General features: G+C 34.1%; 1 protein-coding gene across 1 annotated transcript; it reads right to left on the bottom strand.

Annotated features, from left to right (window-relative positions):
- Positions 1-14,279: 14,279 nt before the first annotated feature.
- On the bottom strand, positions 14,280-18,119 carry LOC118058560 (cysteine-rich receptor-like protein kinase 10). Its single transcript, XM_035071276.2, has 7 exons — positions 17,207-18,119; positions 16,855-16,971; positions 16,551-16,753; positions 16,155-16,365; positions 15,759-15,996; positions 15,284-15,434; positions 14,280-15,178 (listed from the first exon to the last, which is right to left on the bottom strand). The coding sequence occupies exons 1-7, from the start codon at positions 18,006-18,008 to the stop codon at positions 14,873-14,875; spliced, it is 2,028 nt and encodes a 675-aa protein (XP_034927167.1). The 5' UTR covers positions 18,009-18,119; the 3' UTR covers positions 14,280-14,872.
- Positions 18,120-18,623: the final 504 nt, after the last annotated feature.

Below are 18,623 nucleotides of genomic sequence, written 5' to 3'. Positions count from 1 at the left end.
ATGTCTTTCTTGACCATTCTATTTTGAAGAGATTATTCTTGAAGTTGCAGGCTAGGGGTGCAGACTTTCTTTAGATACTCATTGCCTACGCGGTTAAACCGTGTTTGTTTTGTAAAAATTAAAATTTTAAAATTAATTTTTTAATATTTTTATATTGATTTAACATGTTGATGTAAAATATAAATTAAAAAATATTTTAAAATCACTATCAAAATAACGAATATACCTTCTAGCAGATGATTGACTAAAGGGATAATGACTAATCTTAGAATCTTAGTATGCAAAATTGAAGTCATAAAAATATTATTATACAGCTTAAAAGCTCTTGTACGTTACCTACAAGGACACTCTTTTTTTATTATTATTAACAATTCTTTCTTTAACATTGACCCAATCCTTGATTTTGAATTCTCAATTTTATTTATATTTTATATCAGCACTTCAAAATCAATAAAAAATATATAAAAACAACAATTTAATATTTTTTTAAGTGAAAAATAATTTTAAAAATATTTTTTAAAAACAAGTTTAATAAAAAAAAATTAATATAATTATTTAATCTCACAATATTTTGTTCAAATATCTTATTTTTAAATGCCAAAATAAATTGACCAGAACAATACATGACATTAGCAAGAGCTGCAAAATTAGAAGAATACTAACCTCGCCCATATTTCATGGCTAAACTTTCCAGCAAGGGCTTAAGAGCCTTGAAAATGAAGTAATAGAGTCATGTCATTTAATCATATCATATTTTAGCTGAGAATCACTTGGACAATGACTTCAAGCTTTAAAAATAATTAAATAAATTATATTTAATGAAATGAAAATAATTTTTGTTTCATAAAAAATTTCAAATACAAAATAAATATTATCAAAAGCTTCACTTGTCAAAACATAAATAAAAAATCATAAAATCATATTTTAAAATATTTTATTTATAAATCTTATCTACATCTCAACTCTGGTTTCAGCTAGTTGTTTCCTCCCTTGTCACATTGTTATTATTTTATGATGGGAACCAGTGCAAGAAGATGTTGACTTTATATATATATAAATTATTATGGAAATCACTGTGATCAAGACATCAACAGTGTAGGCTGTAGCAAATTTCAAAGAATCGGTCACTATCCTCGTAGTTTCCAATCCCACGAGTACTTGAAAAAACTAAGGTCTGGTTATTTGATGAATGAATCAAACTAGTTTTTTTTTTTTTTTTTTTTACTGGTTGGTTGTTAGGTTTAGAAAAAAAAGAAGATACCGAGCTTGATATAGAATTAATATAAACACCAGGGCAAGGATGATAAGCTAAGTTTGACTTCTCTTGCACCACTATAAATAATTATATTTATTTGTATTCTCATTTTGAGTTTTTTAAAAAATATATATAAAAACATAAATAATAATTTAATAATAATAATAATAATAATAATATAACCCATATTAATCAAGCACGTACTTCCATTCAAAATAACAGGTGAATAAACGAATTAGAATTTTATTGAAGAAATATTAGAAAATAATTTGAGAATTTGATCAAAACAATAAAAGACTAATAAAGATAAAATTATAAAGTTGGAAGTCAATTCAGTAAATAAAAACAATGTCGTTTCTAAATCAATTATTCATCCTCTTTTTTCTCATTCTATGAAAGATCAGTCTAAGAAAAACCCACTAAAATTGCACAAAATCTAATCCAAATCATGGATCAGATTTGTCTACCGCAAAACCTATTAGTTGCCTCAGTTTTTATCATCCACACGATGATTCTCCAACGCAAAGATGATTCGTCTCCGACAGTCCTACCATGGCAGGATTGTTGGTGCCTTTTTTCCGTTAAACATGGAAAGATCAAAGCCATGTTTATTCTCATCATTAAGATTGTTATCCTAAAAGAGATAAGACAAACCAGCCCAAGTAGTCTTGAACTAGAGGACCAGAGAGACAAAACAAAAAGAAAAAAAAAAAAAAGGAGCCACAAAGGAGAAAAACAAGGAAAAAAAAAAACAACAGGATAAATAGAGAAGGATTGTGGCAAATGGTTCAACCCAACCAACCATATAGGCATCATCGCCTCACGACTTCGTCTCCAACAACAAATCCCAAGTAAGCCTTCTTCTTCATTTTCATTTTAATTACCCTTCTACTATGCAAGCATATGTGAATTATAATTCACGTATGCTTGCTGCTGCAAAGCTTGGTCGCTAGGTTGGGTCTATTATAGCCCAACCCAATCTATCAGATATTATCCGTTTTGGGCCTTACCACTCTTACGGATTTATTCTTGGTGACTACACATGCCCCCAAAAATTGTTTGACAAATCAACAACCACTATTACTAATAAGATCAGCTACCAAATCATTACTCGCTGATGTGGGATATTACAATTCACCCCCCTTAAGAAGCCCGACAACCCTTTCAACACAACCAGACAGTCAATGAGGCTATCTTTGATATCAAATGTCACAACTTGGCTCAACTTGCCAGATATTGTCCACTTTGAACTTTACCGCCCTCACAAATTTGTTCTTGATGACTACGTATGGCCTCAAAATACATCTGACAAGTTAGCAACTAGAACTACTAATAAAATTAGCCACCAAATCCTCACCTACTGATGTGGGATATTACAATTCACCCCCTCTAAAGAGCCCGACGATCTTATTGGCACATCCGGACAACTTGTGAGGCCAGCTCTAATACCAATTGTCACAGCTCGGCCTAACCTGACAGATATTATCCACTTTGAGCCTTACCGCCCTCATTGATTTATTCTTGGTGACCACACATGATCCCAAAACACATGTGACAAGTCACCAACCAGCATTACTAATAAGGCCAACTACTAGATCCTCACCCGTCAATGTTTCTTTTTATATAGGACACTCCAAGTTATAAACTACCATCAATTTATACATTCAATCCATCATAACAAGGTCCTATAATTCTGGATCTTATTTCAATCATCAATATTCAACACCTCGTGCAATCCACACACACACACACACACACACACACACACATATATATATATATATATAGCCCACAAATCATATTGTAAATTTAAAAGAAAAAAGGTATACTAACATGTAAAGAGAAAAATTAAAACATAATAAGTTTTCTTAAAAATTTCAAAAGTATTAATTACAGGATAACTAAGGAGTTCTGGTTCATTCATTATATCAAATTTTACATAACTAATGTACTACATGCTGAGTTAAGATTTTTATAAACATCAAGGTTTACACAAAAAACATATTGCACAAATTCCATTATATTTAAGTTAAATATTTACATAAACTTAACAAAATGAAGTTCTAAAAACTAATGATCTCCCTGAATATTTGATGGACCTGTTACACAAATAACTTAGTAAGCATATCATTCTGTTAACAAAAGAAAATATACATGATATGTAGAAATGTCTTCATTTCTTGTGGGCAACACCTTTCATTGAACAATAAAGTTTTTTTTTTTTTTTTTTAATTTTGTCAATGAACTTTAATTATTATTTTTTCTAATTTCAACCTTATATGTGGTGTTTGTGATATTTTATGTGTCGGTATTATCATCATCTCTTTTAATATTCTTGATAATTCAAGATGCTTACTAAAATTTTAGAATTGAAATAGAAACTAATTTGATGAAATGTGATTTAAATTTATAATATAAAATTAATTCAAAGATGTACAAAATTAATTACATGGCTATTTTCAATTTCTCATACAAAAGTTCATGTTCGTCTCCTTGCTCAATTAAAAAACAAAGAGTGAGAAGGTCAAGAATGCAGGCTTGGCCTAATAGGCCCACTCTTGTCTCAGCTTCTTTATATTGGACTAGACACGGAAGACAAAACTTCGAGGCTCATGCATCCCTTTTTTTATTCAATATTTTAGTTTTTTATGTTTTTAAAACAAAATTAATTAAAATTCATTATCAATTAAAAATAATTTAAAATATCATTTAATGTTGCCTTTGTTTTAGAATAAGACAATAGCATTTTTTTAAAAATATTTGCGAGGATTCCATTAATTATTTTATATGAACCTAAGATGATTTTCTTTTTTAAATTGTGATGATGAATATTCAATCAAAATGAAATTTATATTTTATTAATTTTTTTATTATAAATATTTTATAAAAAATTTCCAAATTATTTTTTTTCTTTCAATTATATATAAAATATTAAGACATAATTTTCAATGTTTTTTACTTGATACTTTATTTTCATATCATGTTTGTCATACCAGATATTGCAATGACTTTTAAAATTTTCAAATAAAAGAATAAATATTTGATATCTAAAAAAAAAATATCTAGTTTAAAGATTTGCTGTCTAATATTACAGTCATTAAAAAATTTTTAATTAGATCAACAAATATTTATGGTACAAGATTAGTTATGCGAAATGGTATGATATTATCATCTATTAAACGTCTCTTTTAAGATAAGCTGTATTGTTGGTTTTTGTCTTGAATTGCTAAGGATTTGTTGTATTATGTTTTTAATAATCTGCCTATAATATTCTTATATCTAGTGTTAATGAATATTTGATTTGAGTACAAAAATTTTCAAACTCTATTGTTAGTAAATATTACGAGGAAAAAAAAAATATGGTGTTCCTATCTATTTTTAAATTTGGTTTTTTTTTATATAAAAATATCAAAAAAATATTGATTTATAAAAATAAAAAATAAAAAATATTTTTTAAAAATAAAAATAAACAATACCAAAATCCAATCATGTAAGAAATCAAAGTAAATTGTCATTGAACTAATTTTATTACACATTGACACTCAGAACAATGTTGTTCGTTCGAAGTGAATTTGTTTGGGGAGAGAGAACCGGGGGTTGGAGGGGTAAGCCCTAGATGGCCCATTCCTCGAAAAGAGAGTAATAAATGCAAAGAAGGCAGGACTTTTTTGGCAGAAACAGAAAAGATGGTCTGATGTGAGAGGTGAGAAAATGATTTTGTAACGTGTTATATAGTTAAGACTCGTGAGCTATTTGGCTTTGAAACCAATTTTTGGAGGGACTTCAATGTATGAATATATACATGTCACCTTCGTATATATGTTAGATACCTTCTTTGTCTTTGTTCATGAAATATTTTATATAACTCACATATATTATATAATAAACCCAACATGCTTTCACTATTTCTCATTGTAGAAATGTCTCCATTCCTTTTATTGAACAATAAAGTTTTTTTTTTTATTTCAATTTTGTCAATGAACTTTTAATTATTATTTTTTCTAATTTCAACCTTATATATGATGTTTTATGTGTTGGTATTATCATCTCTTTCAATGTTCTTGAAAATTCAAGATGTTTACTGAAATTTTAGAATTGAAATAGAAATTAATTTGATGAAATATGATTTAAATTTACAATATAAAAATAATTCAAAGAAGTACAAAAAAATAATAATTACAGGGCTATTTTTAATTTCTCATCTAAAAGTTCACGTTCGTCTACTTAATTAAAAAAAAAAAAAAAAAAGAGTGAGAAGGTTAAGAATGTAGGGTTGGCCTAATAGGCCCACTCTTGTCTCAGCTTCTTTATACGGAAGACAAAACTTCGAGGCTCATACATTCCTCTTTTTTTTTTAAAAAAAAAAAAAATTCAGTATTAATTTTAATTTTTTAAAAAAATTTAATTAAAATTCATTATCAATAAAATAATTTAAAATATCATATAATGTTGTCTTTGTTTTAAAATAAGACAATAGCATTTGTTTTTAATAATATTAGGGAGGATTCCAAATCTAAGATGATTTTCCTTTTTAAATTGTGTTGATTTTTATTATAAATTAATTTATTAAACACAACCGGGTTAATGATTAGTGTTTTTCTATTAAGTATTTTAATTTATATATTTTTTTAATTTTTTTATTAAATTATTCTAATCTCATAACTTAAAATACACAATAAAAATATAAGCTAAACATATTTCATATCTAAGTTATATATTTTACATGTTAACCCAGCATTGCTCTTGGCATCACGAGAGCCACATTGAGTGAGATTTGTTGGGGACCTATGAGTTCTAATTATCCCATTTTCAAAATAAATGATAGAATAAAATTGTTTGTATATAAAATGTACTCATTACCCAGTAATTTAGGTTTTTGGGTTGGAGTATGCCCATATTGTATAAGCTTTCACACACACTGACCCAATATTAGATATAGAAGCCCATACCCATAACCCAACAATGTAGTCTTTTAGGTTTAAGGTGTGTCCATACTTGTTTATCAGCCTTCCGTACACACATCCAGCAAACATCTTTGTCGTTCCGATGCCAGATATTTTTAGGGTTCATATCCTTTTCCAACAAGATATTGCTAGCTTTCAGGTCTCGATGAATGATTCTGTGCCTAGAATCCTCATGGAGATAAAGAGTTCCCTTCGCAATTCTATTTACAATACAAGTTCGTGTTCGATATCGGTGGAAATGAATTAGCTAATTACAACTCAAAATCCAGTATTTGAAGAAAAATAAGCAGATTGTATCTAAAGATCAATGAACGGGAATTTCTGATCGAAAGCATTGAAGAAAACTAACCGAAGAGGAAGCGTCAAGGCTGCTGTCAGACATAAATTCATAAACCAGAAGCTTTTCATCTCTATCAACACAAAAACCGAGAAGCTTGACAAGATTTTCGAGCTGAATTTTCATGATTAGCAGAACTTGAATTGTAAACTCCTTTGTGTCTTTCTCCGAGAAAGTTGAAAGTCTCTTTACTGCTACTTCCCTTCCATCGCTCAGCATGCCCTTCAAAAATATAAATGAAAGAAGTTAGTATGAACTCTGTTTATTTCTTCTCTAAAGTACTGCGAAGTGTGAATTTGAGCCTGGAAATGAAGGGAATATGTTTCTTTTACCTAATAAACAGGCCAGAATCACCTTCTCCAGGCAAATACTGAAACTTGTTACCAGGATGATCACGGAGGATTCTTATGGAGCATTGGTAGCAGAGGCCACCTTCTTCTGACTGCAAATTCACAAGGAGAGATGTAAGAAAGAAGCAGCCCAAGCTCTTGCTAACGTGGGTCGTTTATGCAGTGGGGAGATTATTCTTATGGAGCATTCTCGTTTTGCAATTTATTCTATCGTATTAAACGATATGCCAAGTTTTATTCTGGTGCATGAAAGTTCGTTCTTATTTATATGGATTATTTTCTCCACATAATTTACTTCTTCAATAATTCTTTTTCTTGTTTTTTTTTTTCCCAATTCTATAACAACAACATCGTGTGATTATTTAACGATTTGGGCAAAATAACTCTCGATTTAGGCATAACTCAATACTAAAAGAATCCAAAGCTGGGCTTCCTCTCCAATTTGGGTTCAGGCAAGCCATGCTACCCAAACCCAACATGGATGTGCTTATTCCCGACTTCTTGGATTCACTTTGCTACCAAACTTCTATTTTTATTAATTATTTAATCTCCGTATCATCTCCTTATCTTGTCTGTCGCATAAAAGAATAACTTCTCGAGTAAATGATAAAATTCAATTAATTAGATTTTAATTTTTTTAAAAAAAAATTATTTATTTAAATTTCATAAATTTTAGTATCATTAAATATTTATATAGCTATTAACTTTATATTTTATAAATATTTATGCTTGGATTTGAGAACCTTAGTTTTATATTTTCTTATGTTGCGTGAGAGGATGTTATTTGAGCTAATTTTGTTAATTTTTCCTTGTTTTTTCTTGGATGTGTGTTATATTATTTTGGATTTTATATTATTTTTCCTTTTATGTTTTAGATAGTTGAGGGGAGACTTTGAATAAAAAAGGAGTGAGAGTTTAGTATGGAACAAGTCATTAACGAAAGTAATGGTTCTATCAAGATCAATGTATTTTAGGGACTCGATTTTGGCATAGTTTATCTTATTCAATTACACATCAGAAGCCTAGAAGTGGTTGCCTATATAGAGCGGCACGGTGATAACAAAACTCAAGGACAAGTTCTTTCTAACTCGAGAAGAATAATGTAACCAGGTTTGTAGAGATTAAGGGTTTTAAATAATTATATGGGGATTTATCATAAATAAATCATTTAAATGGTCTAGCATATACTTTCATTGACTAGTTGAACATGTTTAGACCTAAAAGAATGTCTGATCACGCCAAACCAAAGTAGTAGTTTAAAAAGATGATAGTAAAATATCTAACTGTTAGATCATACTCAAAATTTCAAAGGAAATTCTATAGGTTATTTTACTATAAAAACCCACTTTATGAATTATCAAACATTCAATCTTTTGAGATTGGGCTTAAAAGATGTTATTTGGGTTGATTTTGTTAGTTTTTCCTTAATTTAATGTTTTGTTTAATATTTTATGTTTTAGAATTTTAATTTTGTTTTCTAGTATAAGTCAGTTTTTATAGCCTATAAAAGACATTGTAAACCTTTTTAAAAGTAGACTTAGTCAAATTAATTTTACTAATAAAGTTTTAGAGTTTAATATTATTTCAGCTTATCTTTATGTGCTTGCTGGTATCTTGTTATGCATCACATTCTTCTAGAAATTTTGAAGTACAAGCTAATGTCGGCCGGCTTAACAATTTGTTCGTCATCATAGACTTCGTAATTTTAGCTTGCGTTTCTTTTTACCTAACCAGCCAAGTCTTTGATTGGTGGCTTCGGTGAAATGAGATAGGGTCTTTCCATGAAAATTGGCATTATAAGAGAATGACAATGCTTCTTTTGCTCTGTTCGAAAAAAATCAGTGAGGGGATGATGAAAAAGAAAGAATTTGTATTTCTTCAAATGTAAGGTTAAATCGTTCATAATCAGAGGTATTTATCAAAGCAGCATAAACTTTATCGATATTTTTATATATTATATAAGTTTTACTAACATATTCCTGAATTTTATTTACCCTTAAATTCATCACAACTCTTTTTTCAGCAACAAATAAAAAAAAAATCAAATTATCTAATAAATATGCTTGTATTTCTTCAAATGTAAGGTTAAATCGTTCATAATCATAGACTTCATAGCTTTTTCTTCTTGTTGTTTTACATAACGCAGTAAATGTCATGGGACTGTTAGGACGTGGCCTTCGGTTACACAGTCATTATTTAACTTTGATGAAGGAGGATGACCTGATCGTGGGTCTTGGGGAAAAAGAACTGTTATGAAGTAATTAATTGGGAGTTACGTCCGTTATAGAATAGTATTAATTATGGGTTGTTAATCGTCATTTAATTTCAGTAATTGTTTTACTATTTAAGCTATAAGAATTAATAAGAAGGCAAGCATAATTTCAGCAAAAACAGAGTATCAGGAGGATTTAGCTCCCTCGAAGTAGCTATTCAATTATTGTTACTGAGTGGTATCTTACAAGTGGTATCAGAGCCGTTCAATCCATGGCTGATGGGCATAATACACGTTATTCACAACTTGTAGAATCCTTGGCTTCAGTTAAGCAAACTCAAGAAATTCAGCACCAAAATCAAGAAGCCTTGCAACAGGCAATTGAAGGCTTGTCGAACCAATTACAATTGGTGGTTGCTAATGTGGACACCTTGGTCCATACCCACCGGAAGTAGATAGAGGATACTCCATCTGGGTCAAGGTCCCACGGGAAGCAGATAGAGGATACTTCACCTGGGGCAAGGTCCCACATGCGAAATCCTTTGTTTGAAGAACAGGGTGGCATTCAAACACGGGCTATTCGTCTTGACTTTCCTAAGTTTAATGGTGAAGAACCCAATGGTTGGATTTATCGTGCTAATCAATTTTTTACGTATCATCAAACCAACCCTCATCATCGAGTCCTCTTGGCTTCTTTTCACATGGAGGGTAAAGCTCTCACTTGGTTTCAGGACTTAGAGTCCTCGGGTAGCATCACTAGTTGGGATGGCTTCACACAATCTTTACTTACCAGGTTTGGCCCTTCCATTTTGGATGATCCAATGGAGACTCTTACAAGGCTACGACAAACGACAACTGTGGAGGCTTACAAGTCCCAATTTGAGATCTTATCTAATCAACTTAAAGGGTTGGCAGAACCATACAAGCTCAGTTGTTTTTTAAGTGGCTTACGAGAGGATATTCGTTTCATGGTTCGTATGTTAAATCCCTCTAGCCTCACAATGGCTTTTGGTATGGCAAAAATGCAGGAGGAAAATGTGGTTGCTCTCAGGCGGAGTTCACGGTTGGGATCTACGTCCCCACGTCCACTTCCTAACTCACCAACATCAGATATGAAGGCACTTGTTCCAATCCAACGCTTGTCCCCAGTACAAATGAAAGAGAGGAGAGCAAGGGGATTATGTTACAACTGTGATGAAAAGTGGGGTCCGGGCCACAAATGCAAATCAGCTCGTTTATTTATAATGGAATGTGAGGATTCAGAAGGTGAAGAGCTGCAACTCATTCAGCAGCCTCGACTTTTAGAAGAAACTGATAGTCTTTCAGGAGGAAGTGAGGGAAATTCAGAATCAGCACATGAGATTTCCATTCATGCGTTGGCAGGTTCTCCGAGCCCCAAAACCATGCGCATTCTAGGATATGTTAATGGTTGTGCTGTGGTGATCCTCATCGATATCGGGAGCACCCATAATTTCATGGACCCCTCAATTCCACAACGAACGCATCTTCACTTACAAGCAACAACAGGACTCTTGGTGAAAGTAGCCAATGGGGACAGCTTGTGCAGTACAGGGAAATGTGTGGATATTCCGTTCCACATGCAGGGTAACACTTATCACACAGATTTTTATGTTTTGACTTTGGGTGGTTGTGATATTGTGTTAGGAGTTCAATGGCTCAGTATCTTAGGGCCTATTTTATGGGATTTTGTTAAATTACGCATGGAATTTAATCTCTTGGATTCTAGGCATGTTTTACAAGGCATTACACCCACAGAAGTTTCCTTGATGAATGGGGAGCAGTTTGGAAAGGCTATGAATCAAGACAAACGGGGTTTGGTATTACAGCTACTTTCACCTGATGCACTTTGCATTTCTACTCTTGAAACTGAACCCTTCTTTGTTGAATTACTTGACCAATTTCAGGAAGTTTTTTGTGAACCCGCTGGTCTGCCACCAAATCGTGACCATAACCACAATATTGTTCTTCAACCAGGGGCTAAACCAGTATGTGTTGGACCATATCGCTACCCTTATTTTCAAAAAACTGAAATTGAAAAGATTGTTAATGACATGCTTAGTTCGGGTATCATTCGTCCTAGTCAGAGTCCATTTTCTTCTCCAGTTCTTTTAGTTCGTAAACAGGATGGTAGCTGGCGTCTTTGTGTTGATTATAGAGCTTTGAACAAAGACACCATTAAGGCCAAATTTCCTATTCCTATTGTGGATGAACTTCTAGATGAGTTGCATGGGGCAACTATCTTCAGTAAATTAGACTTACGTTCCGGGTATCATCAAATTCGAGTTAACCCCAAGGATATCCCAAAAACTGCTTTCCGCACTCATGAAGGCCATTACGAATTTCTCGTAATGCCCTTCGGCCTTACAAATGCTCCAGCCACTTTTCAATCTCTCATGAATCATATTTTTAAGCCCTTCTTGCGAAAATTCATGTTAGTTTTTTTTGATGACATTCTTGTTTATAGCACAACTTTGGAAGAGCATCAACACCATTTAACAGTGGTATTGAATATTTTAAAAAATTATCAGCTTTTTGCAAAAAAATCTAAGTGTTCCTTTAGGTGTCAGGAGATTGAATATCTTGGTCATTTAATCTCTAAAAATGGAGTCCGGGCTGATCCTAAAAAAATTGAATCTATGTTAAATTGGCCTTTTCCTTCCACCCTTAAATCTTTAAGGGGATTTCTTGGTCTAACGGGGTATTATCGCAAATTCATTAAAGGTTATGGTTCTATTGCTGCTCCTTTAACTTCTTTACTCCGAAAAAATTCCTTTGAGTGGACCCCTACAGCCAAAGAAGCTTTCACTGCCCTTAAGAATGATGTAACTAACCCCCCTGTCTTAATTCTTCCTGACTTTACTAAACCCTTTATTATTCAATGTGATGCTTCTGGTTGTGGTGTAGGTGCTGTTTTGATGCAACAAGAAAGACCCATTGCTTTTATGAGTCAGGTTATTCATGGGAAGGCCTTGCATCTATCTACATATGAAAAGGAGCTCATGGCCTTGGTTTTGGCAGTCAAGAAGTGGCGTTCTTATGTTTTGGGGCAAACTTTTCGAGTGCAGACGGACTATCAAAGTCTTAAGTACCTACTTGAGCAGAAAATAGGGACACCCATGCAGCAAAAATGGCTAACTAAATTGTTAGGCTTTGATTTTTTGGTGGAATACAAGAAAGGCAAAGAAAATCTGGTCGCTGATGCCTTGTCCAGGAAATTTGACAATGTTCCAGCAATGCTGACTGCCTTGTCATTCCCTGCTGATAACTGGATTTCAACATTACGGGACTCCTATTCAGAGGATCCCAAATTAAAAAAACTGATTTATGATTTTGCAGGGCACAATTTGGATGAGACCAAATATGACATGAAAGATGGGTTGTTATTTTACAAGGGCAGGCTGTATATTAGTGATTCTAGTGTTCTCAAGAATCAGTTGCTCCACTTATCTCACGGAAGCCCTCAGGCAGGCCACTCAGGATTCCATAAAACTCTATCTCGGGCTAGAGCTAATTTTTATTGGATGGGCATGAAGGCTGACATTAAAAAGTTCATTAAAGAGTGTGATATTTGCCAACGCAACAAAAATGAGACCAGCCATCCTGCAGGTCTTCTCCAACCTTTGCCTATTCCTACAAAGGTTTGGGCAGATATCTCCTTAGACTTTATTGAGGGGTTGCCTCTTTCTAATGGGTTCAGTGTGATTTTGGTGGTGGTTGATAGATTGAGTAAGTATGCGCATTTTATCTCAGTTGCGCACCCTTATACAGCTACTAAAATTGCACAGATTTTTATTGCCAATATTTTTAAACTACATGGAATGCCTACATCTATTGTCAGTGATAGAGACCCTGTGTTCACTAGCCTATTTTGGAAGGAGCTGTTCAAATTGCATGGGACTGAGCTCAAATTTTCGTCGACTTATCATCCCCAAACGGATGGTCAAACAGAGATTGTGAATAAATGTGTGGAGCAGTATTTACGGTGTTTTTCTGGGGATAAGCCTAAGGAATGGTCACGCTGGTTGCCTCTTGCAGAATGGTGGTATAATACCAACATTCATGCTTCTACTAAACTCTCACCATTTGAGGTAGTTTACGGATACCCACCCCCACCTTTGTTGGCTCATTCGCCAGGGACAGCTGCAGTTCAGTCTGTGGAAGACACTCTGAAGAGCCGTGATCAGATCTTGCGCCTATTACGTGGGAACCTACAGGTGGCTCAAGAGAGGATGAAGCATTTTGCAGATTTAAAACGTACTGAACGACATTTTGAAGTAGGAGACTGGGTCTTCCTTCGTCTACAACCATATAAACAGCATTCAGTTGTGCAGCGCAAAAATCTCAAGCTTTCTCCCAGATTTTATGGACCTTATCAGATAATAGAACGGATTGGTGGTGTTGCTTATCGTTTGAACCTTCCCTCCACCTCCCTCCTTCACCCCGTGTTTCATGTTTCAGTTTTGAAGAAAAAGCTTGGTGCTCGAAATATGCTGGCGACTACTATTCCTCCATTAACTGTTGGGGGTGGTCCACAAGCGGAGCCTGAAGAAATTTTGCAGCGACGCCTCAAAAAGAAGAATGGGCGGGCTGTCAGCGAGCTGTTGGTTAAATGGAAAGGGCTGGAAGTCAATGACGCCTCCTGGGTTGAATTTCATAAGCTGCAAAGAGACTTCCCTGACCTTGAGGGCAAGGTCTGATGGAGGAGGGATTGTCATGGGACTGTTAGGACGTGGCCTTCGGTTACACAGTCATTATTTAACTTTGATGAAGGAGGATGACCTGATCGTGGGTCTTGGGGAAAAAGAACTGTTATGAAGTAATTAATTGGGAGTTACGTCCGTTATAGAATAATATTAATTATGGGTTGTTAATCGTCATTTAATTTCAGTAATTGTTTTACTATTTAAGCTATGAGAATTAATAAGAAGGCAAGCATAATTTCAGCAAAAACAGAGTATCAGGAGGATTTAGCTCCCTCGAAGTAGCTATTCAATTATTGTTACTGAGTGGTATCTTACAGTAAAGCGTTTGATTGGTGGCTTTCGTGACATGAGATAGGATCTTTCTTTAAAAAATGGCAATGCTTCTTTGGCTAGACTATTGGAAAAAATATATGAGGGGCCGGATTATATGTCAATCTGTAAGATTGTATGAGAACTTTTGATTTGAAAAATCTCATTGTCAATAATAATAATCTCTCATGGAAAATAACAAAAACACGGCTGTTTAAATAGGAGCTTAACCTGATCTATCTAGAAAATATAAATCAAATAAAATCTTAAAATCTAACTAGAAAAGAAATCTAAAATTAACCAGGAAAAAAAAATAAAAAATTCTAGACAGAAACTTCTGAGCTGAATTTGAACAGTTCTTGACCTTGGCTGACTAGTCTAGCCAGCCAACCTCCACACGTAACAGTAGAACACTCTTGTAGAATTTTTCCATGATCTAATGGTCAAATAAAAATTTATGTCCTTTTTCAGCGGAAAACTTGTTTAATGCATCCAGATTTCTTCTTGGATAAAACTTGTTGATATGCGTCCGTGTCACACTGTTCAATATATTTAGGCGTTGTTGAGATCTTCAGCCCTATGATCCCCAAAAAGGCTTAATTCGTCTTTTGCGAGCAAAATCTGATCTTAAAAAGCCAAGTGTCTTGTTGAGAAGTTTGATTAGCTGCTGCTTTCCACCATTCTTTTTTGTTACAAGAAAAAACGAAGAGTTGCAACACAATCACCGAGGTAATACGTTAGAAAGAGTGACCTCGTTAGCAGAACCAACTCTCTGATTTGACGATGTAGCTTCTTCCGCAACAATTCGCCCAACAGAAAATGCAGGTTTTGAAGGAATAGGAAATTTTAAGTTATCACCTGCCAACATAACAACAACTGATGACATTGTTGGTCTGTCTACTGGGTCTTCTTGCACACACAACAACCCAATGTGGATGCATTTCAGCACCTCAGTTGCTACACTTGACTTCTCTAGTAATGAGTCCATCAACTCCAGTCCTTTACCTTCAGACCACAGCTTCCATGCCTGAAATATAATTAAAAATGCCCTGGATTAATATTAGACTATTCTTTGATAGACACAGTAGAGTAATATCTTTTCTTTGGACGAGATACAAGGATAGGAGCATACGAAATTGAGGAGGCTTTTCCCTTCTTCCGAAAGATGAAACCCGCCATTCCTTTTCCCGCTAATTATCTCTAACATGAGAACTCCGAAACTGAATACGTCTGATTTTACAGATGATAGCCCTTCCATGGCATATTCAGGAGCCATATATCCACTGTTAAATCCAAATATAATAACAAAAAATCAATTTAGAGGCATGTGAATGTTGTGAAGGTTTTGTGCAATGCTTGGAATATTCACCAAAAGTGTTCTTTTTAATTTCCTGGAAAGCAATGAACTGGTCATAGAATATGTTCAAAGTTATGGGGCCTATCTTTAATGAAGCTATATATATAAGAAAAAAAGACTACAATCCATTGGTACTAGAAGAACAACTGAGCATGAAAGAGGAGTCTGAGAAGCATTCGTAATATATATTTGAAGTTTAGACCGGTGAGTTTGTGAGAGGCCGTTGGACAAAATGGAGAGTAATACTTACTATGTTCCAACAATTCTGTTTGTATTCGCCTCACTATGATTTCCACCAAAAATCCTTGCCATTCCGAAGTCTGATATCTTTGGATTCATCTCATAATCGAGCAAAATGTTGCTGGCCTTGAGGTCCCTGTGAATAATTCTGAGACGTGAATCTTCGTGCAAATACAAGAGCCCCCGAGCAATTCCGTTTATAATGCTGAGGCGTCTTTGCCAGTCAAGTTGCACCCGCATAGCAGAATCTAAGAAACATGGATGCAAAGTTCAATTAATTAGCTTTTCCACCCTGTTAACAGGTTGTGGTTGCCCATACAGACGCACAAAAAATCCACTACTGGTATTTGTTTTAAAAAAAAAAAGAATATACAGCAGCAGGTTCTTTGAAGTTTTAGAGTCAAACCAAAGAGAAAGACATCAAGACTTTTGTTCGGCATGTATTCATAGACAAGCAGCTTTTCATTTTTTTCGAGGCAGCATCCCAAGAGTTTGACAAGGTTTCTGTGTTGTAGTCTTGCAATTAAATTGACTTCATTCATGAACTCCCTTAATCCTTGACCAGAAGTTCTTGAAAGCCTCTTAACTGCGATTTCTTTACCGTCTTCCATTACACCCTGAAAGCACATATATTTTCTAAATTAATAAGCAATTAAATATTAACCAAAAAAAAAACGTCATCTCTACATAATAATCAAAAAGCATAGTGAAGATTGAATTATGTTTCCAAAAAACAACTTTTTTTTTTTCAATTTAGTACAGCTACCAACTATATAAATATGGACTTTATAGCCATGAGTACCTTGTACACCGGGCCAAACCCTCCTTGACCAAGTTTATTTTCATTAGAATATTGATTTGTAGCTTTGAGTACAACATCTAGCTGGATCAAAAGAGAATCATGGGATTTCACCTCCCCAAAAACAATTTCATTCGAGCAGTCATCTTCAATTGTCCTTCCTTCCATATCAAGTAATTCAATCACTTGGCTGTTTTGTAATTCCTCTAAGGTGCAGATTACGAAATAATAGTAGTTAGAATAACAACAATGATGATGATTATCAGGACCATGATTAATAAATAATGGTATACATATTTTTTTTTACCTCTTTTCTTCCTTCTCCACATGGTGTAAGCGAAAGAACTGAACAGTAGGACTCCGACAATTGTAGATAGAGTTGCACCGATTATAATCCAAGTTTTTTTGCTACTTCCTTTTTCTCCTGCATAGCAGAAATGTTTTTCTTCAACATCGTTATAGAGAATCGAATGTGTATTGTGCTTTACATGAGGCAAAGACAAATTGCAGTACTAATTCCAATTTTCAGAACTAATTCAGTTAGACAAATTCCTAATTCATTTTGTACGAGGCAGGTATACAGGTAGATAATAACCTATGATGATCTATGGTGCAACATGAAAATCAAGCAGTCACAAAGAGGAAAATGAAACTCTTACCTTGTGTTACAGGTGATGGTGCCATGGCTGCAGCCTCGACATAAGTTTCATTGTAATTTAAATACATTTCAAAGTTAACAATACAACTCGGAAACAAGATTCTTCCTCCTCGCTTTTCATTACAACAAATTTGCAACCCAGAATAAGCTGCAAGAAGACATTTATGACAATCGCCGCTAGATAGATCTGGTGTGCACTGCACCAAGACGTACAGATATTTGTCTTCCGTTGTGTAATTAGCTTTCGTGGCTTCAAACTTCTTAGCACCTGCTGGCATATTTGCTGCCCGATAAACTGCAGGGCCTATAGTGTCCACAAGTATCCTATTAAAATCTGCATCGACAGCTACATTTTGTGTATTCCACAACGTGTAATTAGGGTCTCTGTCCATGGTGGAGAACATGGTCTTGTTCGAGTAACGCAGGAAGCACTCATCATACCATATGAGAGCCACCTTTTGGGTTGGACAACGTCGTTGAACTATATCCTTGGTGGCATTGGCCACGCAATTTTGGCAGACTTCAGTGCTAAGATCACCACGACAGAAAAAGAGGCCGTAGACATCATCAGGTTCCAGGCCCGCAGAGGCATTGAAGAATCCAATACTGTTGCTGGTGGCATTAGAGGCAAGTGATGAGAGAAGAGTATTTAAATTGTCCTTGTAGGTTGTTGTGGAAGTGGTTGTGTCGTCGCAAAAATGATGGAGGTAATTGGGGTTATTGAGGTTCTGTGCTTTAGCAATGATACAGAGGGTAAGCAAGTATAGGAGGATTGTATTGGAGAGTTTGATCGGAGAATTCATTCTAGCAACCAAGTGTTCTTTCAGCTACCTTAGACAAAATGTATTTTTATGAACAAAGTTTTCCCTTTACACAGGGGAGAAAATATAATATGGTTGCAAGAGTTATCTAATTCCAAGCCATTTACCGACACTTCAAGTGGTCTGTCGGCTTAATGCTATATATTCTTAAAAAAATATCCACTTTGAATCATTGACGCAAACAACAGCAACAAGCAATGTACCAAGTCAAAAAACGTGTGTTTCGGTACAGACCAAAGTACCCCAACAAGCAATAAAACTGCTTATTCAGAAGAGTAGGCGGGCAGCTTTCTGAGGTTTATTCCGAGAATGGGACGGTAAGTGGGTATACTTTCCAAATTACTATTTAATGTTCAAATCTATGATGATGCTAATATTTCTCACAAATGCATTCGACTGAGGCCGTCAATTACATTTTTCTCGAGCCCCGTTTCGGGTTGGGGCTAGATGAGGGTAGTCAAAATCTGAATATTTTTTTAAAATTATTTTTTTTGAATTATTTTGATATATTAATATTTAAAATAAATATAAAAATATTATTTTAATTTATTTTTTAAGAAAAAAATAATTTTTTTAAAAATAACCATTATTATATTC

This window comes from Populus alba, chromosome 4, assembly GCF_005239225.2.
Source record: "Populus alba chromosome 4, ASM523922v2, whole genome shotgun sequence".
Classification (NCBI taxonomy): domain Eukaryota; kingdom Viridiplantae; phylum Streptophyta; class Magnoliopsida; order Malpighiales; family Salicaceae; genus Populus; species Populus alba.
The sequence above is the reverse complement of the archived record's forward strand: the minus strand, read 5'-3'. Positions and strand labels throughout refer to the sequence as shown.